General features: G+C 35.3%; 1 protein-coding gene across 1 annotated transcript in view; it reads left to right on the top strand.

Annotated features, from left to right (window-relative positions):
- LOC113982579 (adhesion G protein-coupled receptor A3-like) overlaps positions 1-23,201 on the top strand; it is a 261,837-nt gene that overhangs the window by 75,569 nt on the left and 163,067 nt on the right. Inside the window, exon 3 of the mRNA XM_027710970.2 lies at positions 20,765-20,836. Within this exon, the coding sequence (XP_027566771.2) occupies positions 20,765-20,836 (72 nt within the window). The remainder of the gene's footprint in view (positions 1-20,764; positions 20,837-23,201) is intronic.

Raw genomic sequence — 23,201 nt, 5'->3', positions numbered from 1 at the left:
CATCTAATTTCTGATGGATATCAGGTGACATTAGTGTCCTACAGTTGTTTTAGAAACAGTGGGAGGGGTATTTTCTCTAATTCAAAGCTGAAAATTTTTGTATTAATGCACTGGGGATACTTCCAGTGGGAGGGGTGGCTGGAACTTCAGGGGCTTGCTAGGGCCCACTGCTGTACAAAAGGTAAGGTATTTGGCAATGTTTCTGTTGAACCGGTCCAATGCAGGTAGCACTTATTTTATACTTGCAAAAACGAACAATTTTGAGAATTAAAACTGACCAAGGCATTTGCCTAGGAACAGGAAAGTGCTGGATTCAAATGTTTGCTCCATGTTGGGCAATGCTGGCCCTTCCCGTTAACGAGACATCTGCTTGCTGGGCTCTGAGCTGTTCTCATTTCCCCTATTTCCTTCAGGAACACTAAGAAACTGATTTCTTTTACTAGTGTTGAATGAGAAAATAATATCAAGCTTCCAGTTTTCATGAAATAAAAATATGTTCTGGCCCTCTCTGTTATTACCATATTGGTTATCAGTACTGAGAAAACTTTCCCTAATAGTGTCCACTCAGATATGCTTTTTATTAAAGTAGTGACAGCTGGTTTCATGCTCACAGAAACACTGGAATATATTTTTGCAGATATTCTTTTAAGGTTTAAGAATGAGGATTTTGATCTTTCTGCACAGTTGTAGAAAGATGGGTGCATTTTAGAGGAATATTTCTTCATCCTGGTTTTAACAATGTAGTATCTTGGCCTCTGTGTGCACACCGTGTGCTGGAAAGATCTGAAAATATCTGAGTGATTTGGAAATGGGAGCTGACTTCTTAATACTGGGGAAAGCGTTGTCATTCCGAGGGAGTTAATCTGTGAGGGCATTGGACACCAAAGAATGCAGAGAACATGTGCAATTAAGTACATGTCCAACCTCTCACCAAAAGACTCCTGTGCTTGTTAAAGACTATTTGCTGCAGGTATAGGAGCCCTCCTGATGGAACAGACAGTTCCTTGTGTTAAGCCATGCTGCAGCAATTGCTACGGGCATTTAGGGAAACCATTAAAGTCTTGCAGTATCTTTAAGCCATGGTTTATTTTTTTCTTTTTAGGGGATATAATCAGGTAAATTGAGAAACTCGTTGTGTAAATGCAGCTTTAAAATAACACTTCACTTTGCCATTCCTTTATGTATATCTGCTGTCAACAGTTTATTTTTTTTAATGGGAGTTTCTGAAAAGTTTGGAAGTTTTCTAAATCCTGATACTTTAATGGAGACTGTAGATGAAATATAATCCTCATCTATTCATAACCAGTCAAAAATAAACAATTTTTTCAAGCCATTAGAGCATGCAGAGGAAAAGTTCATGAACCAATCATTTGGAACTTTTGGCAGACCATACGGAACTTTTCTAACAGCTATTTATAAGGTCCTAATGTGTTTATTTTCACAATAAATCTGACTTATTGCTGAATGTGTTGGTTTCATAGTAAAATAAACACTGAAGATTACAAACATATCCTTTTGTGAAGTCTTCTGAAAGTCCAAGTCTTAATTTAATAAATGTGATATTCTCTATATTGGCTGGGAAATGCATGCCGACTCTGAGAAAAAAAAGAAAGAAAAAAAAAGAACAACAACCTGAACCTTTGCTTTAAATTACAAAATCAATTGTCATCAAGTTTACATTATAGCTGAGCCATATGACCTGTAAAAAGTATTAATAATTGATAAATTGACAGATACAAGAACTAAGAAGGGATAAAAGAGGGAAGAGTTGTACCTCAGTGCTGAAGGGCTGTGTGGAAAAATACTGATAAATACACAAGCTTAACTTCGTTTACAGATTGTTTAAATTTGCTTAGCTTAATTCTATAAATTAGTAACAAAGTTAGATGTAGTTAGGCTGCTTTAAAGTGTTCTGAAAGCATTTGCATTATGGTTCTTACTCATTTAATTAGAAGAATTTAAATCATCATGCTGTCAGTCAGAGAATTTGTGCAATTTTTCCAGTATTTTGCCCCTTTCCAGTGCCAGAGGTGAGCGTCCAACTCTACTGAAGTTAGTGAATTAAAGAAAAATCAATCATAAAAGAAACTTTTTTTATAATATATCCTCAGAAATCATATCTGATATGTGAATATCTTCATTAGGCATATGATTCCCAGTTCTTCTAGTGAATCCTACTAAGCTCTTGAGCTCAGTGATGTTTCAGTAATGAGACTCTAGGTTAGTTACATATTGTGTTAGAGTATTCCCTTCTGTCAGCTTTAAATGTATTGCTTTTGTACTTCATTAGATATTTGCATGTTCTTATAATATTAAAATGTACCACTGCTAAACTATCAAATAGTCATTTGTGTTGGTTTCATTATTTTATTTGTTCATAGCTAAACAAACTTTATCTTTTCTTCCTCATGGTAAAAAAGATGAAGTCCCTTCAGACTTCAACCAAATGCTTTAGGTTCCACATAATGTTGCTTTATCTAAGTTTTATTGTGCTTCTAGTATGTCCAGTTGCAAGGGTGGAAAATGAACTTGGTGTAGTGCTGAGCATCCAGTGTCAGATAGACGGCTTTATATAACATAGCATTGTTTCAATATATCATTTATTTTCAAAAGAACTTGAATCGTGGCCATAGAATGTGCTTTATGTGCACGCTTTGTTCTCAGATAGAAGCCTGCAGGATCTCAAACAATTAAAAAGAAGTTGTCATTCCAGTTGCTGAAACGCTAGTGCTTTGGGGATAATTTGGGAACAGCTCCAAGGGACATGCCTGGGAGGGTGGACCTGGATAGCAGATTGTTTTTAAGAAAACATCCTTCTGAGTGATTTTATGTAAAAGAAGAAAGAGACCATTGAAATCCATTAAAAATGCTTTGTATTTTTTAAAATGATTTTTAAAGGTTGGAAAAAAAAATGGACCAGCTGGACTAAGGATCTTAATACACTGTACAGTAGTTATCTGTTTTCTGGGTGACACTGAAGACATTTATAAATGCCAGAAATGTTGGTCTATGCCAGGTTTTGGGCTGTTGAGTTTTTGTTTTGGTGGGGTTTTTTCAGCAATGGGACAGGCTTTTTCTGCTACTGGGAAAGCTGCAAATTTCTGATACTTCCATCAGTAATTACTGTCTTGTAGAGCTGTTATGAATATTTTGTCTTCCCAGTGAATTACTTAAGCTGTGTTTGATTAGTTCAAAAGAAAAAAACTTATAACAATAAACATGGTCATCACATTCCCCATTTTTCTGAAAGTAATAAAGACTTTACTGGCAAAAGTTCACGCTGTGGTAGCCTATAAATCTTGTGCAGATCCTTAACACTGGTGTCATGAATACATTAGCTGAGTCAGAACAAACAGATTAGTTGGGAAGGAGCTTTTTAGAAGAATCAGTATCGTGAAGAGTCTGTGCCCAGACAAATCCTTACTGTTTATAGAATTAGCTGAAAATGAACTCCAACATTAGAACAATCTGGGCCACTTTCATTTATTTAAAGCATGTTTTGTTTAAGTTTTGTTTCAGCTTCTACTTTGTATTTCTATTGTGTTTAAAATAGTCGTAAGACAAGAATTTCTTCTACTTCATTCTGGTCTCTCAGAGGTCAGTGACAAAACTCCAGTGAATTTTATTCTGATCTCATTAGGACAGGGAACGTAACATCTGTGGCTGATCCTGCCAATGACTGTATATGGCTGAGCTTATGACCTGTCATTCTATATATATCCAGAATGGGAAAAAATGTGTTTGCACAGCACAAAAGAGCTTCAGCATTGACTGGGACCTTCTGGAGGCTTCTTTTTTGTTGTTGTTGTTCCTGAAAACAAGTCATTGAGACAAAAATATACAAAAATACAAGAATACTTCTACTTCAGATCTTATTGATGCAGCTCTGGAAATCAGCCTCTGTATTTTATTTAATATGTAAATGGCCAGATTATCAGCTTAGTGGAATGTAGCAGTACTTAGTTGTGGCTAGCTCTGTGATTTAAATAGTTACAATTACAAGACTACTACTACCACCCCAACCTGTTAGTAGATCAAGAATAACAATCCAAATGTTGACAAAATTTCTAGATGAATTGCAATATTACTACTTCTGAAAAAGTCCAACATTGAAGATACAATCAAATTACAAAAGTGGCAAATTAATCACAGATAGAAATGTGTTAATTCTAATATCTCACAGTGAAACAATTCAAGTCCTGTACTAAAATGTGTTCACAGTTCAGTCAATACTCTCTCAGAATCTACTGGTATATGGAAGTTGCTTTTTTGAATTATGTAATTCTCTGTTGTTCCCTGCAATTGTAGGTATCAGGGAATAATTTTAATTTATGCCGCCTGTATAATGTTGCTTTGGATCAGTCACCCGTACATTGCATAGATTCAAAGTTAGAGTGACTTTCTATATTTATCTCTACATGAGAGGAGTCTTCATTCAAAACAAAACAAAAAAAGAACTACCTTACTGTCAACTGTCAACATTTTCAACACTCACATTTTTTAATAGCAGCACTCACCAACCAAGCACTTAAGAGCAATAAAATGAATAGTTAAATACATGATAAATTTTCTATTTCATACATAATGAACAAGTATGTTGTCATCATTAATTATGGAGAAATACACACATGATTGCAACTAAAACTGCTAAATTTGGCGGATGATGATGGGTTTTGCTGGATTTTGACTTGCAGATTTTGAACTTATCTGCAAAATGTTTTTGAAGCCTGCATTAAAAAAAATTCCATTAGCACTTTCATTGTTGACAGTACATGTTTTGATGAATAATTTACATTTTAATTTCTTGAAAACAATATAGTGTATTGTAAGTTATCAGAAATAGTACCAGATACTATCAATATAATGTTAAAATAATGTGGAGCTTGCATTTGAGGTCATTGTTATTAACACACTTTATAAGTATACTTTTTTTTTGATTTTCAGAATATGTGGGGAATTTTTTTTGAGGCTTCCAGTTAGAGAAAGAGATAAGTTTCTAATTTTGTGGTCCTGTTTGTTCAATAAAAGATACCTGCATATGCTTTTTTTTTTTGTATGCCGACAATTTTAGAATCAAGGAATTTTTAACATATTTTTCTGGAACTGAAAAACTTATTTTCAAAGTAAGTGAACAGTCTTAACTTCTCTTTTCTATTTTTGTTATTATACGAGATTAATTTCTCTTGAATTTAGAATGGTTGAAATAATGTGTAATGTTTATCTTATTTCATACACTATTAGGCAGGAATGTGTTGGTCTAGTTACTTTCACGAAGTCAAGATCAGCCTCTTACTTTCCCTCCCTCATGCACATACGTACTCAAAACAGAGACGGGTCTGTGACACAATGCAGGACTATATGCTTGCCTGCATATGGCTCTATTCAAATCAAGAGACGGCTGGACAAATTTTACAGCAACGTTGTTCTCTTTTTAGGACAGTCTTCTTAATGAGTCTATGTCCAAACAATGGCAACATTTCTTTTTTTTTGTGTTTTTAATTAGATTGCATAGGTAGAAGCATAATTACTTAAGCATTGTATTTGATTTTCGCACAATTCTTTGTAACTGACATTTGAAAAAGAAATTATCTTTATTTTCTTGATGTGAAAAATATTATATATTGATGAATGAGCATGTAATCTGTGTGAAAAATGTTTTGTTAAATCATTAACACTAGGTTGTTTGTCTCTTTAATCAACGACCTTTTGATGGCAACAGAGATTTCACTGTAATAGTTTTTAATATTCTTCTTTTCCCATTAAGACAAGGAGCACCAGTTTTAAAGCAGCCTCTCTTTCACTTTGATATGAATAGATAAATTGTCAAAGCTGCCCAAAAGAATGCTCCATACTACAGGGTATGTTGTAAGCAACACTGCATACAGTGTTCTTGCTGGTAAACACAAACTGTGCACAGTGAGTGGTGCAGCTTCATTCTCATCCTTCAGCTGAATTTAATGAACTGAACAGTGATGAGGTTTTTGAGAATTGGGTTAGTGTGTGCTGAGTGGGAGACAGATATGGGATGACATTTTTTCTGAGTTGCCCTTTCCCACCACTTATCAGCAGAGCGGAAGGGATAAGAGTGGAATATGTGCACAGTGTATATTGTTCTACAGGAAAATGCTGTTCTTCAGAATTAACCCTCTATATGGAAAACGAAATGCAAAACGATATTTAGCCTCATATTCCGTATCTTTTTGAAATTAAAAAGAATGATTGGCTTTCCAGGTATTGCCTGCAGTGTTTCTTATGGCTGTTGCACTATTCTGTTACTCAGAAATTTGAGTTGCAATCCCAAACGTGTACTTTAGTTCTCTGTGTTGGAAGGGAGCAAGTGTCACATTAATTATGCTCTCTGCTCTGCTTTGCCACTACTGTCTTGTTTGGGCTTTGCTTGCTGGATTGAAGAGAAAGTTGATTCTTGCCTTGGCCTATTTTAAAGACATCCGAAAACAGCTAAAAACAAACTAAACCCCAGCCAAATGGGTAGTAAATAATACATACAGCCCTTAAACAGAAAATTTAGCAGCTTGCTAGCTGAGGAAGTCACTAAGGCTCCCATCAGCAAGCAGATATAGTGGACTTAGTAAGTCTCAGCACTCTCATGCTTAGAACAGATATTTAGCTTTCAAAATGTAATTCTCATCTATTCTTTGGAGGCCTAAGCTCTTTATACAGTGAACGAGGAGATTTAGGTCTGTAAGAAGAGGATCCAAACCAGCCATCATGGCTGAGGGACTAAACAGGCATCAAGTGCCTGGCAGAAATGCTGAAGCCTGACATGTTTTTTTTCCTGGAACTGGGATTTACAGCCTAATAGTTCTGAAGCCATTCCTCTTTATTGGCATAACTGACTCCATATTTCATTTGAAATGCAGTCATAAAAGAAAGTACTTGTCCTTTTTGTCTTTCTGTACTGGCCTGCTGGCTGGAGTATCTAATTGGGAAGAGAAGGACTCAGGTTCAGCCTCTTCAGCCTGAACACATCACACATTCGCTGCCTCTGTGGGAAAGGCCTTAATCAGGACATCTTGCTGAAGTGGAGCTGTGCCAATCTGTAGTCAAGTGTGCAAGATTTATGGGGCCAGAAAGATAAAGAACAGAAGTGGTCAGGAGTCAAGGGTATTTCTTCAACAAGGAGAAAAAGGGGTTTGCTATAAACAATCATTTGATAAAATGTTAAAATACTGTTTTAGGGGGCGGAGACCGCTGCCAGTTTCTTCAGCTCCTCTGTGTTTCAGTTGTAGGTATCCATCGCTTCTGGGCAAGGATGGTACGGAAACAGGATCTTTCATTTCTCCAACTCTAGTCAGTTCTCATAGGAAAAATGGATGGCAACACTTTGCCATTCTCTTGGGTGCTATGCTGTGCTTTGCTTTTGTGGCTTTGCTGACTACATCCTCTTAGCCTGCCTGGCCCTGCAGAAAGCTGTGGTGTCGGCAGGTCTTGGCTGCAAATCCTGAAAAGGCTTTTATGTGTCACCAAGTTCTGAGGTGTTGGGCATGCCCAGCACCCTTTCTGCTCTTTGGGAACTTGAAAAGTGAAGACTAAAGTAGCTGCAGCCATTTGGACATATAGGAGGTGAAGAGGGGGCTGTGAATTGCACTCTGGGACTTAGTACCAATGTTCCACTGAAGTTCTACTTCAGTTGGCTTAAGTGCTTTTTTGGACTTGGGCCAACACTTTTCCTGTCAGGCTTTGGGTGGCCAGTGTATATTGCTAAGGCTCTGCTAGACATTAAGTCTGGGTTAGATATGCTTTGAGAATTATTTCTGCCATTCAGGTCAATTGATTAGAAGAAGAGATTATCCAGTCTTGCCTTTGTTTCGGAAGTGTGCGAGTCTATGAATGCTTTACATGATTTGACTAGCTGTGTCCCAGCATTCTTTACTGATTCTTCTTATCTAAATATAACAGATTTTTTCATGTCTCAATATTGGCTAAATGAAAATAATCTACAAAAGGAAAAATCTCCAAACAACATGAGCATTATTTGTTGAGCTCTGTGCCAACTGTTGAGATGAGTTATTGTCACAGTTCTCAGGAAATGGATGAATTCAAAATTTCAAATTAGAAATTCAATTAAAAATAGAAAAGTTAGCTCAATGAACCAGTTTCACATCAGGCTATCTGTTAGAGAGATTTGCAGTCGTATTTTAGTAAAAAGGTCAGATTCTGCTGGTGAACAAATAGTTATAATGAACTTTAATTCACAATTACCTAGAATTGAAATCAGCATAAATCACAGAGTTGTTGTTGGGTTTCAGCTGTGAAGGTTTGAGATCCCTGGAAAAAAATTACAACTTAGAAGGAAAATGCTACTTTGAAACAGCACATAAATAAATCTCTCCTAAAGGAAGAAATATTTTAGTGGTTTTGAATAAGAAGGAGACATGGCAGGGTCCAGGGTCAAGTTTCAGTTTCTTGACAAGTGAAAGAAGAAGAGAGATACTTTTGCAGAAGACCATCTGAGAGGCTTATGTACCACATCGCAAACTGCATACTAAGTGTAAATATTGTCTCAAGGAAAAGAACAGAATTTTGTAATTAAATCAGCAGACAGTAATAAATACTACAGCGCTTTCTAAATTTTCAATTGATGGATGTTGTTCTGTTGGTCATCTTACCTGAGACTTTGAAAAAATAAGAAAAGTGTCATCCTATTGTTGTACACTAGTATAAAGCTTGGTTTATGGAAGACTAGTAAAGCCTCATCTCTGAAAGTTTCATAAAGAGATGCAGGAGACATTTGGAATCAAAGATCTAATTTGACTTGATCATTACTTATTTTATTGTTTATTTGTTGTTTACTATTATATCCAGTTATTATAATTGTGTGTATTATGTAATTGAAATACTTTGAAGAGTTCTCTATGCCATTGCATTTTACTGGTACAATGTTCATTATCTTTGTGCTCCTTATGTCTGCCATATAGTCAAGATATATTTGCCTTTATATACATGAAATACATTATGATTTAAATAATAATATACCTCACATTAATTATCCTAGTATCTAAAAAGTTCATAAGAAGACTATACAAAAATTAGGATAATTAAATTTTTTTATTAAGAATGATGTTTGCAAGTGATTGGTCATAAATCATAATTCAATAATTCACTTTACTGGACAAAAATATTAAGAAGCTGTTTTTATATTTGTCTAAAAAGCATTTAGATCCCAGTCTAGTGCTGATGTGTTTTATGAGTAGGTACTGGATCCATCACCTTTTAAAAGAGCAAAATATAGTATGTATCTTTTCAGGTGTAAAAAAGTACAATGTTTCAAAGTGGGGGGAATGAATAGAAGAGGTATTTTTTTGTTAAATATAAACCCAGTGAAATTGTTTAATGGAAAAACTTCTTCAAAATCATTGCAGTTGTTGCATGAATAGAAAATGTGCAGAACATGACAAAAGCCAGGAATTCTGCTTGAAATTGAGAGCATAGCAATTTAAGCAAAGGGAATGAAATACAGGGAAAATGACAAGTGGTTAAAAGTGAGGTAATTGATTAGAAACAGAATGGAAGAAAATTGTATTAGAGAACTGCAGGCGGGAATGAAAGGTCATAATTTTCAGATCACTTTTGCTGTCAATTCAGAATTCAAAGCATCTTTCTTGTTGTTAGTGCAAAGCACTTGTACAATTAAATACAATACCAATTCCTCAGGGTCAACTGTGGCTACATTCCTGACCTAGAGTAGTCTAATAGTCTACCACATTTATTAGATGTAAGAGTTGTTATTATAAGGAATTATTTTTATAAACCTCTTAAAATGCAGGTGTGTGAGAACACTTTGCAGTGTTTCTTAAGAGTTTTGCCTGAACACTTGTTGTTAATGCATCATTTTCCTGCAGTATAAAGTTTTAGTTGTATAGTCAAAGCTGTTGATTAGACACTAAGATTGTTCTTGCCTTAGTACAATCATCAATAGTTTTATCAGGGCATTGAACATTAGAAAAATTATAAAAGATGTTCTCTATAAAAAGTAAATATTAATAATTGTAAATGACAGGAATATAAAATAAACTCACTTGTAAAGTTGGTTTATAGAGCTGTTTAAGTCATGAACGGTATTTTTCTTTTTAGTTGTTGGGGTTTGTTTGTTTGGTTTGGTTTTTAAATGTATGTAACATGAAGTTTAGCTGCATTTCAGGATGTCACCTTATTGAATTTACGAGCATCTAGGCTCTTGTTTCCTGTTAGGACCACAAATAGTTCTGTTAGTCTGATGTGCAGTCAGCCAAGGTCAACCCACCACAATGATATATTCATCTGATGTTTTATATAGTGATGTCATTAAGATAACACATGATTTGTGTCAGATGCTGTCATCCTTTAAGAAGATGTAGCAAGTGCAGGTTTATAAATACGTGTTAAACTAGCCATTGCAAAGCCTCTTTGCTACCACCAACCTTTCTTCCTTAATAATCCAGCTCTTCCAGAGCTCTAACAGCACTGGAAGGTATTAACAGGGCTGTTAATACCTAACCGCTTGGCTTTTCTGTCCCCTTCATGCCTGTATGAGGTTTTGAGGAATAAACTGAATTATTTGTGACAGAGAATAGCTGGGTCCCTAGACTTACTTAGGAAACAAAGCACTCTTTCTGAGGTCCCCTGAGGGAGAGGCAATGTGATGGAAGTAGGATAAGAGGTTCCATGAAGTAAGGTATGAGTAAATAAGCTGGGAAAAGAAGTTTTATTACTTTATGTGGTGAGAAGGATAGATAAGGAAATGATACCTAACTGAACAAAACATGCTAACAGCATCCAGCAGTAATGGTCTCCAACAATAACATACTTCTTCTTTCCCTGCATCCTTTTTTTGTGTTTCCTTTCCTGTTTCCTCCATTTTTTGGTCTACTTTCAGGGCTTGAAGACCTGTGGGTGTTCCTGTGGCCTCAACTATTATTGTGCGTTATTATGTCTGTGTTGATTTTTGTTGGTTTTTTTCAATAATCTTTGAATATTCTAAGGCTAGATAGTTGATACTTTTATATAAACAAAAAATTTATTTTAAAAACTGTAATTTTGTCTGAAACACTAGTGAACAAAGCATGGAAATAGTTGAATAAGAACATTCAAATGCGACCAACAGGGACAACTCATAAAGTATGTGCCAGCTTCTTATTATTTATAGTAGAATAGATTTTGTCTTGAAATTAACATTGGCAGTTCTGAGATAGAAGAAAAAAAAATTTAGTTTCTTTAAAATAATTTTTACTTGAAAGTCTCAACATATGCATTGTATAGCATCTAAAGTGTATGGCAATGAGACTAAAGAATGGGTAGAAATTGTGCATTCACATAGAACCTTTGGTCTTCTTCTTTTTCAGCCTTGTAGTTTTCTCTATGAATCATCTGTATTTTATATGAAATTTTAGCAAAAAGTATTTTAAAATTTCTGACAAGTACCTGCAGAAAAGTGCAAATGTAAAAACTGCACTGAAAATACTCAAGGAAATTCTGCAGAGAACTGAAGAGATCACATATTAACCCTCATTTCTGCAGAAGACAATTCTGCATGCCTTCTTATTAGCACACTTGGTTGGTTTTTAAAAAACTTAAATTTGTCTAAGTTATTACCAAAGACCCAGTTTATATAAAACAGAGGCTTCTGGGCAAGGATTCTCAGACCAGTCTTCCAGCAAGATTTAATTCCTTTGAGCTAAACTGCTTATAGGCAATTCTTCCCTGTCATCCTTAAACTACTACTTATTGGCAATTTAAAGTGACAGGATATCTATGCAATTAATGTTCCCTTTAACACTGGCTGAATTAAATGTTAAAATGGTTTTCATTTTTTATTTTTTTTCTCCCTCCTTTCCTGGAAAGGCTTCCTGCTCTATGTGGTGCTGGAAAGTATCAGCATTGCCATATTCCCAGGGAAATAGGAAAAAACACCTTTGAATGTGCTCGTTCCTGGAGATGGATGAAACTTTACTGCAGTGTTGCCCTGTCCATCTCCCATCATGAGTTAAATAATCACTGCAGGTCCCTCACAGTTCAGTATATAATCAGTGACTATGTTCTTTGTGATATCATCAATGAAGACCCTTACTCTTTTAATGAGACTATGTAGAAATAGTAAGCAGGCAGAAAGATTAAGTCGCTCCTTGACATTTTTAATTGAGTCACCTTGGGTTTAGAAGTGTTCTGCTTCTGTATTATGAAAACAGTGCAATGAAATAAATGTTATAGGAAAGATGATTCATATTTTCTTCATCTACACTGAATAATTATCTTAGTTTTGACTCATAAATTAATCTGCATGCCATCTGCAGGTACTTATATTTCCTTTAGAGCTCAGAATTCTTTCCTCTTTTTAAGTCATGGAAGAAAATATTTTCCTGAAGTTCAAATTGAAATTCAGTAAAGAATCACTTGTAGTTTTTCAAGTTAATATTGATATAGTAACAGAAAAAAATCAAACATTTCCTTTAAAAAACCCCACCCAAAAATCCATGATATGATGGTTTGTATATTTTAAGATTCTCATAGCTAACAAAACACATTTTCGTTACCCTGGTACCTCTTATAAATTGGTATAAAAATGCAAATCTCTGTATTTTATTCTGAAAAATTAATTCAGATGCCCTCCTGAAAATTCTGGATAAATTTTCAGTATTTCATTTTTAAAACTGTTTTACAGTGATTCCAGAATTTGAAATTTGACCTAAGAATGTTGAGTCCACATTGCTGGAAATCTGTAACAGGCAAATAAGTACAGTCTTAGAATATGAACTAACAACTTGACACTGGAGTTCAAACTGTTCTCAGTAGAAAGTATGTTTTATCCACTTCCTAAGTGTCTGGTTCACATTTTGTTTGATCTGTGTGTTTCATTTAAAAATTAAACAAAATGCAGTTGAGGATAATTTTTTCCCTATTTTTTCACTTTTTTTACAGGTTTCTCACAGGCTGTAATTAAGCTCTGAACTGATTTTTTTTTCTTTTTTATTTCCTTCCCCCAACATTTAACCTTTTTTCAAGAGAAGTGGAGTACATGTCAAGAAGCCTAACCCATGCTGAACTGCCTTCTAGGCATAAATACAGAGAAGTCCCAATAGGTGTAGAAATTAAGGAATCCTCTGGCTCTTTTCAGCCACCAAAGGTTTCTGTGCTCCTCATGTCTTTACATAGTTATGGATAGACACAAGCTCTGCTATTGTAATCCATGTAATACCAAATCTGTCACTGTACACCAAGGCATGATTGCCAACACATAAGGAGGTATTTTCTGCTGGCACTGCAGAGCTGCCTGCAAAGCTGTGAACACTGAAATCCACTTTATCTGCTTCTCTCAGTATTTATTTCTTCTGACCTTTCAGTCTTGTTTTAGGCCCATGCAGCTGATCCAAGGGACTCCTCCTGCTGGGTGACACAGCCACTCCATCTTCACTCCCCAGGTTACAACTGCCGAGCATTTTTCACCTACATAGCCGAGACCTAACGTGATCCTACCATATATCTCTGGGTCTGTGGCATTTTCCAGGAAAAGAAAACATATAGGAACAGCTGTGTGTGTTTGGAATTGGAATATTTTGCTGAATTTTTGTTTCTTAAAAATGTGCCAAAGAATCTGGAAAGTGTAGATGATTTTTCTTTATTAGAAAATGCATTTAATTTTGAGCTATGAATAACAAAATGCTGAAGTAGAGGCAGGTACCAAACATCTTTGCGTCCTCATTCCATATTTAGGATGACACTTGAGTTTATACTGCATACATTAATCCTTTAAAATATTACTTTCTATTATATACATGCATAAAAATGTATCAACAAAAAATTTGCAATGCAAGTCTATCCTGCTTTACTAAGCTTTTTATTCACTTTTTCTTATTTGACATACTGCTCCTTCCATTCAAATACCCTGAGCCTTACATTCTTGCTCTGTGACTATTACCATTAAAATGAATTAACTTATAACATTCTATGCATTCTATGGGATACTTTGAGCAAGCAAACTGCAATAAAGCCTGTCTCTGTTTTGTTTCAGCCGCCGTTATTGGCACTTTGTTTAACATTTTTAGTCATGTTCCTAAATAATAAATAACTGCCAAATTGCCACAGCATGTTTGATGTGAATGAATCATCATCCTTAAATTAAAAACCAAAAATGTGATGACCTTTCAGTTGTTCGTATGTCATTATTTCCATCAACTGACTGATTTGAAACTTCCGATCATTCATTAGTACCTTGAATGGACAGCACTTACTTTTTTGTTTAGTCCTTAGGGTCTTTTGTTTTAGGTAATCCAATCAGTAATGGCTTGGATTAAAAAAGGGAAATCAAAGGAAAATGCATCATCAACATTCTAAACAAACAAAAGACCTGTAGCCTCTGTGTCTGCAAAGGCAGACCATTATTGGACAATTATTGTCCATGTTTGTATGCATGTTTAGTATGTTTATTATCTGCAAAGACTTTTATCTTTATCTCTTGAAGCTTAACTGTGATGCAACCGTAACTTTCCTGATTCTGGAAAGTAGGTTAAATATCCACTCTCATCATTAAAAAAACCCCAACAAGACAACAAATGAGCTCTGGAGTTCCATGGGAGCGCTTTAGTTACTGATGATGATGCCAGGTAGTCGTTATTACTTAACTTGCCTGCTTCATGATCCATGGTGTTTGACCAGCAGTGCATTCACTAATAATGGAGATGAAAATGAGTCTTGATAATATCCATGCTACCAAAGTACAATGAGTTACTGGCTCCTGTATAGATGGGTACATTAGAAATATCTTCAAAACACATTTTACCAATATTACCTTAATTCTTGGTTCCTGTATCCAGGAGTGTCAGGGTTGGCATTAACTATTGTCTTTCACCACTGGTTATGCCTCCTTCCTACTGCAGTGTTTATAGTCTTCTTCAAATGTCTCGAATCTGCATTCATTTCTTGGGCAAAGATGACATTTAGTTGTTTAGCTGTCATATTTCATGTGAGAAAGAAGTGAAAGACATGACCTTATTTTTCTTTTTCTTTTTTTTTTTTTTTTTTTTTTTTTTTTTTTTTTTTTTTTTTTTTTTTTTTTTTTTGGCTGTTGTTGTTTCATAGTAGTATGCAAAATGTGGAAAGTCAGTCATATTTCATTGGGATTTGGCATCTGCTCAACAACTGATTGCTCTTCTCAGAGCTTTTTTGGAAAGTTTGCAGCACCATAATGACAGCTTTCTAAACACAGATGTCCTCTTGGTACAACCTATAATTTTTTATGAAAGATGTATCGATGTCAGGAATTTGAACGGAGTACTGGAATTAGTTGAACATTCTTGTTATGAATATGTGTTCAAAATATCTGCAGTACGTATATTGTAAATTGGAGGGAGAATATGCAGTGTCTGAAGGCAAAGGTGTTAGTACAAAACATCAGAATGTAGTTTAAGATAAATTGATTCTGTTGTTAATGGACTGTCTATATTTTAGTGATTTTTTTCCCTCCCGCTATGTTTTACACTGTGTAAGTGCATATTGTGAACTTGAAGCATCAAGAATCTCAAGAACACATTTAGATAATCAGGGATTTGACCACAGAAGATTTCTAGTAGCTGAGAGGCTTGGAGTAGTTATTAAATGTTCTTGTAATGTCCCATTAGTAGCCTCTTCCTCTTGTTTCATTTACCTCTCAGCTAAGCCATCAGGAAGTGAATACTTCATACACAGATTTCCCCTCCTTAAGGCAGCTATTTTTAAGGTTTCTCTTAAATTATTGTGATACTTAAATTCCTCGAGTGTTTTTACCTATGGGCCTATTATTTGCATATACATACAAATTGTCTACATACATGTAAGAAGACAGTGCTTAATGGCTATTATATGTAATTTATGTAAGTTTAGACTTGCAGGTGAAAAGGAAAGTCTCCTTTCTTAACTGACTGTAACTATTTGATATTGCTTTTTAATAATAATGTGGGCCATTCTACGTTGTTCTTCTACCTATTTAGGTCAAGATCAGAGTATCATGCAGCGAGTTTATGTAGCGACTGTAATGAAATTAGGGAAAATATATTTCAATAAATATTGTCCCATTTTATTTTTTTGCAGCTGTGCAGCCTGGATATAAGTGCTGCAGTTGCTATGAACATAGCTAACTTTATGTAGCTTCCATCTATCTGTACTTGTACATGGCACTTGGTTTTGATTTATTTTCAGGTCACGCCACTAGATATATACACCCACACCACTAATGACACGTCATTCAGATTCAGAATAGATGCTTTAAAGTTAGAATGCTGCATCAGAAATGATGCAAAACCATAACTGTTAGTTAGAAAATGCTTTCTTTTTGGACTTCAGCTGGGTTACGCTGTGGTCATTCAATATTATGGTAGTGGGGTTCTTTTTCTCTCTTACTTCTGGTTGGTGATAAAATCACTTGTATGGTATATGTGCATGTGTGTGGCCCAGGCTGGGCTGCTGTTTGGCATCCCTTGGATCATGACCTTTTGCCAAACCTCAGGAGTAGCTCTTGGGGAAAAAATGTAAACATACAACCAAATTTACTCTGGTTTCTTTATTTAACTCAGTACAAGTTAATGCTCATTGCTAAAAGGCTTCAATATGACAAACTCTTTCCTAAGTCAGAAAACGGGAGAAGCTAATTTAATATCTTAATTATAGTAATTTTGTAAAAAAATACAAATGGGAGGGAAGCAAGTGGATTCTCCTAATGTAGAGGTAAGAATTTCAGCTGTTTAACAATTGTGATAATTTTATTTATTCATTTTAATCACATTAAATGATGTCTTCAAGGATGACAAGGAAGAAAATACCTGTTTTGTTAGGCCAGAATTATGTGGAAATATTATGGAATAATACTAATTACTAAGAAAGTGCCAGAATTGTGGATAGTGTAATCATCTACAATTTTCTGAGAGTATCTGTACTAAAATGACCTATCTAATTTAAGTGTAATTTCCAAAATAAGGAGACCAGATGTCTTGTTTGTGGAAGTGTAAGTGATGGACACTTTTCCTTGTAATGGAAATGTCTGTCTTCTACTAACATTTAACTGGCCTTTTTTCTTCCTGTAGATGTAAGTTTAGGATTACGCTGGTTTTTCCTGTGTGGTTGCGAGTTATGGGGAAATAGAGCAGAGTTTCCATAAACTAGAACATAGAGGATTTCAGTAAATAGAAGGCCTTTTGTCTACTTGGTAATTTTGAGTGGCATTAAAACTCACCTGTCAACAGTTTGCCACTCATACTGACTATTCTATATTTTTTCTGAGCTGTTACCACTGTTGGCTGTAAGAGCTGACCACTTTGCTTGATTTTAACTTGCAGAGAATTTAGATGAGTTGTCAGTTAACACAGAATGTGTGTAATTGATATAAAGATTAATTATTAAAACTGTCAGTTTCCCCTGCAGAAAATATGGATATTTGCATATGAACTATGCCTCTGAAGTGGCTTTTCAAATGTGTCCCAGTGTAAAGCTTAAGATAAATCAGCATAGATCCAAAGGATTTATAGAATTAGTTTGGGATTTATGCTTTGTTTGTTTGTCTTTTAAGAATACAGCTAGCTGTTGCCATGACTAGAACAGTATCCTTCCAGTCTTTTTCATGTGAACTCACTTCTGAAAGTTAAAGAACTTCCTTCAACCTGAGTAGTTACATATTTAACATACTGTACAAGCAAAAGGAGTAGACCGAAATGTTTAGTATTGAATATTCGAATGTTAAAAAAACCCCAAAGTTTTGACTCACCTACAGAGTAGAAATCCTAAATCATCAAAGGAAAAAATACTCATGTAGATCAACTTTTGCCAAACAAAGACTTGTCCTTGTGAGTTGATGTGACTCTGGATAAAAGGATGCATAAGTTTTGTATTAGGCAGTTTTGTTTATGATAAGGTGTGTAAAATTCACAATTAAAGGAATTGTCACATCTTCTTGAGCAGATGAAGGCAGAAGAGAGATGAATCTAGTAGCTGCTGCTGGTACTGGGGAACTAAGATGAAAATTTTTGACCACAAAATAAAAAAACGCTAAAGCTTCTTCCAATTCTTAGAGTGCTTTCATAATAACAAACAACAAACATTAAATCATACTGTCACTTTCATCCAAATTCAGTAGAAGGGAAGGGGCCAAGGCAAGGAAGAAAACTGCTTTGCCTGCATTAGAGAATAGGGAGAAGGGCAGAATGCCTTCAGAAAGATGGCCGGAGGCCCTAATTCCTCTCTCTGTGAAGTGGCTTTGTGCTTTGCCAGGTAAGAATCAGTGCAAGCACCAACCTTGATGTCTGTGTTTCTGCCTCTGTTTTGCTTAGACATATGCCTAAAATTAGTCATGGACTGTGCAGCTTTCTTATGAATGCTCAAATCACCATCAAGTTCCTTGTCCAAGCTCTGTCCCTTTCTGGCACTTTTAACTGTCTCCTGAACTTTGCTTTTTTCCTTCCCTCCTGCGTTCCACCTTTCCTCCCCTTGCCTCTGTCTCATATAATAGGTTTCTTGAGACTATGGGGAGTTTCATGGGCTCTGACTTGCACCCTCTCCCAGGCAGTACAGGCATATTTATCCCTGTACTGCACAGTAGCAGGGAAAAGGAAGCACTTCTGGGGTCTCTTTTTTACTAGCTTAGCAACACGTGAGGAATGGACGTTGTGGCTCCAGGAGATAGGAATGATCTCTGCCATGTAACGAATATGCTTTAAGTGCTGATATATGCATACAGTCATGCATGACTGTTTAAAAGTTACATCAGTACTGGGCAACTGTAATAGTTGGTGCATTTGTAATGTGTACTTGTAGTAGCTATTGTATTTATGTTGGACTGAGATTAGCATATTTTATTGAGTTCATTTGCATAATGAACAGATATTGTTTATTAGTGAAAAAGGCAACTAAAAAAAGGAACTTTGAAATATGTAGAACAAGCTAAGCTAAGAACAGTAAGAAACGAAACCACTGATTTTGAGGCATGCATGGCTAAAAAATTTTCTACTATGTTTCATAGCTTTATGAATGCTAATAACTTATATTTAAGTTACTTATCAGAGGGACTCTTAATAAATAAACCTACATGCTTTGCAATACTTACATTTTATAAAGCCTCCAAACTTAGCCTATTGTTTGATTTTAATTTTTCTACCTTTATCCCAGTCCTTTGTTTTTTTCAATAACATCACAAGATCAGTTGCAACAAGCAGTCACAATGACAGCACTACCTAGAGCAAGTGGAAACATAGAAATGATAATCTAAAATTATTGAACAAATGATGTTGCCATTTACCATACCTGTATATCATACCTTGCTGATTATGCAGCATAAAGTTTGAACTGAGTAAATGTTAACTGATTACCTTGAATCTAGTTTGAAGTTAGGATTTTACAGCTTAGGCAACTAAATATATTTTGTAAACTGAGCAGATATTCCATTTTTTTCCCTATCAAAATTTCAGTCTTGATCTCTTATGTATTTTATAGGTCTGTATTTATTATATATAGATAATTATTTTATTATTATATTTATTATTAAGACAGAAGGTCTTCTACATAAATAATCAGAATGAATTATCACCTTCTTAAAGACTCTTAATGTTGCATATTGCAAGCTGAAAGCTGAACTTGACCGTTAAAAAGTCTGACTCATATTAGGGACAAATCGCTCATGATCATCACTGAAATGAAGTGGATGTGAGACACAACTTTTTGGAACTGTATTCAACAGATCTGCAAAAATGACTAGAAAAGTACAGAAGTATTTATTTATGATTTTGCCTTTGAAATTAGAATATATCCCACTGTGAACTAAACATTTGGGATGAAATCTTGCCCTATTCGGGGCAATCACAGCTAGCGGAACCAGGTTTTCACCTTTTCATTTTATCTGCAGTGAAATAAAAAGTCATAAATAAGCTGACTCCTGTGGCTGTTCATACAATCCATATTCTGGCAGAGTTGAGCAGTATATGTGCTGTAATTCCTGGAAGTGGCCAGTCTGAGAGACAACACATATTAATGTGCATCAGTTGTTCGCTATGAATTGCAAATTCTCAGAAGATGAACACTGACTCTACAAGAATTTACAGCATTTGTCTCCTAAGCCTGCTTAATCCAGTTGCACTGAAGGCATTTCCTCGGGGTTCACATCACACAAGTCTTGAGACAATTCAGTAGTAAATCTCTGTGGGGACTGAGCTGAGAGCATGTCATGGCCCCAAGCTCTGTGTCAAGAGCACATGAGATTACTAATGCCAGTGAAATATTCTTTATCTGTGAATCAGCAAGTGCAAAATGAAGCTCCTATCTGCCAAATAAAAGAAACTGCTTGTATTTCAGAACAGAAATCTGACCTGTTTGTCTCCTATGACAACTGCTTTGCCTACATTAGGTGGAAATGAGAAATTTATTAAGTGCAAAGTTCACAGCAGAGTGAATAAGCAAACTAAAAGGCTCTTACTTTGCTGACTGACTATTTCATTCACTCATTGATTAAAACATTTCTCATTTGGCGAGAATGGCTGGTAAGCTTATTTTGTAAAATATAAATAGGAGAAGAAGAATTAAAACAATCAGAGTTTTTTTAAACATCTAATCTTAACCATCTTACTTGGAAAAATATGTTTTTATAAACTGCAAGTGATTTAGTGTTTTTGATGCTACTATTCAAAAGAAGTTAATTCCTAGTTTTAGCTAAGACAAATAAAGGTTAGAATCGCATTGCATTTCATACTCATCAGGTATAACAGTGGTAAAATAGGTGAAGTGATAATTAACTGCATCTCCTATTACGTTTCTCTAGAGATCTGAAGAATAATTTGATCAGCACAATTGAGCCAGGGGCCTTCTATGGACTTTCAGAACTGAAGCGCCTGTAAGTATTAATTCCATTTGAATTATTCTGAAAATTGTGTTTGTATCGACATTTCTATCCTTGGGCAACTCAAATATGCCACCAAGCAATAATCACATAAAGACACTGGCTGTAAAATAGAAAATCACACAGTCTGCTTTTTGCATTTACCATACCTTTTTCTTCTTCTTTCCCTTCTTTTTTCCATTTTCTCTTCTTTTTTACCTTTTCCCATTTAAAGTCATCAGTTTGTTCTCCAATAAATGTCCTGGCAAGTACATCTATGGAGGTAAAAAACACACCTAATTATCGATTTAGCAGACAATATATCACTATAGACATTAATCAGAAATAACACTAAGCAGTTTAGATGTGTGTAAACAATGGTTTGTGCTACACTAAATTTTTTCAATATGTAAGGTCTACTTTACTTTTATCATAGACCAGGTCTACAAAATAAATTACTAGAGGGGCAACTTTGTCATACTTTAGAAGTTGTCTACCATTTTCCATACCTCTCACCTTGGCTTTGCTTGATATTTTTTATTTTTATCACGATTTTCTAGGAAAACAAGAACTTATGTAGTATATTCCCTGTCCATCATTTTTGTGTTTCTCTCTCATAGTACTTTTGGAAGCACTGGCTAATTTTTAAGCTACAGCTAGGCTTTTTTTTTTTTTTTTTAACAAGGACTACAGACCCTCCTTAGTTCTACTTGGCCTAGGGAAAAGTGAGATGAACCCTTTTTTAATTGTAATTTTCCAAGTGACAAAATCCAAATATCTGTGCACTGGCTAACTAGGCATCAGCACATGCCAGACATTTTCCTAGCCGTCATGTCTGCTGTTTGAATGTCTGATGAGAAAACCTATGAGAAAACAGGGATTATTTTAGTGGGATGGGAAGATTTAGATGAGAAGGAGAAGGAATGCAAATCCACAGAAAAAATAAATTTACAAATCCTTCTGATTTTTCAATGTGCAGGTAAATTCCCTAACCGCTGTGTGCTGGGAGCACTGCACATCCCAAGTAAAAGTTTCCACCTCTAATGATAACAGTAGCAGTGTTTTGAAATTACACCAGCCTCTCAGCTTTAGTGTGTTCAGGTAGAAAACCAGTTGCATAATAATGATGAAGTCGGAGTAGCATATACATTTTTAATACAAAGGAAAACCTTTGGACTGAATCTTTCTTGCTCACTCTGTGTGCAAGGATAACCATGAAATGGAATGATCAAAATGAGTGCTAATTGTTGCTTTGGCCGCACATTCTAATAACACAACCCTGACCTCTTGTGGGAAAACCAGGAAACCTGTGCAAGCGGTGGGCTGCACATCCACAGACTGCACAGGGGGCAGCTTTAGGTCATCCAGGAGAGATGAGTCAAGGGAGATGAAGTCATCAGGCATTGGGAAAGAGAGAAGAATAGACTCTTCAGCACAGTAGGAATGGCGACGTTGAGTTTTGTCATGTTAGATCTCAGTGTGGAACTGTTGGGTAGGAGGCAGTTGAGCAAAAGGAATAATTAGTGTAAACTCCTGTTGAATGTGAATGCAGTAATTACTTTAAGACTGTACTTTACATTCACATCTTCTTATTTCCCATGTAAAAAGTAAATGATGTTGAAAGCAGAAGCTGACGTAACATGGGCAACTGCAACAGATAGGGCTATGGCAAGTCATAGAAGGCTGTCAAAATATTCTGTGTATGGAGAACTGTTACAATTTGTATTTGAATGACAAACTGAATTTTATCCAGGGTTTGTTCAAAAAGGTACACAGAAAATTGATGAAAACTGAAAATTTATGAAGCACTAAAATTACAGCACTTGGTTATTCAACATAGGACAGTTCTCTAACATCAACCTTACAAGTCAGCATTAGTAAGTTAAATGTCTTACTCCTGAAAATGTAGACCAGCTTTGTACATTATGAATTGAATTATGTCTAATGTAACATGTATTAATCTGGAGGAATGTGTAGTAAGCTACCTTTTCGTTTTGCTAATGTGTTTTTTAGAAAACATGTTTTACAATACAGAGATACCAGCTGCTGCCATGTTCTGAAAAATAACAGTCATTGAAGTAAACTTTGAGAAAAGGGTATTTTTCCTTTCACTTTGTTAAAAATACCACTTTGTGCCACACTTAGAGAAATATGCACCTGTATTCATTAGTTCAGATAAAATCTACTTTTGCTACCCAAATTATGCCCCACATTGTGATGCAATTCTTCCACACATGTTCAGACTTTGCTTAGGCAGAAGAAAACCATTACCCAATTAAGAATTCTGGGTAGGTTCTTTTCTACGTCTTCTAATAGAAAGATGTATATATATATACCTCTATATAGGTATGTATGTTTGTCTTAAACTTGCATTTTTAGA

Source organism: Pipra filicauda, unplaced genomic scaffold (genome assembly GCF_003945595.2).
Source record: "Pipra filicauda isolate LSUMZ 115617 unplaced genomic scaffold, ASM394559v2 scaffold15_size4787011_pilon, whole genome shotgun sequence".
NCBI classification, from domain to species: domain Eukaryota; kingdom Metazoa; phylum Chordata; class Aves; order Passeriformes; family Pipridae; genus Pipra; species Pipra filicauda.
Note: the sequence above shows the minus strand (reverse complement) of the source record. Positions and strands in the feature narration are given on the sequence as shown.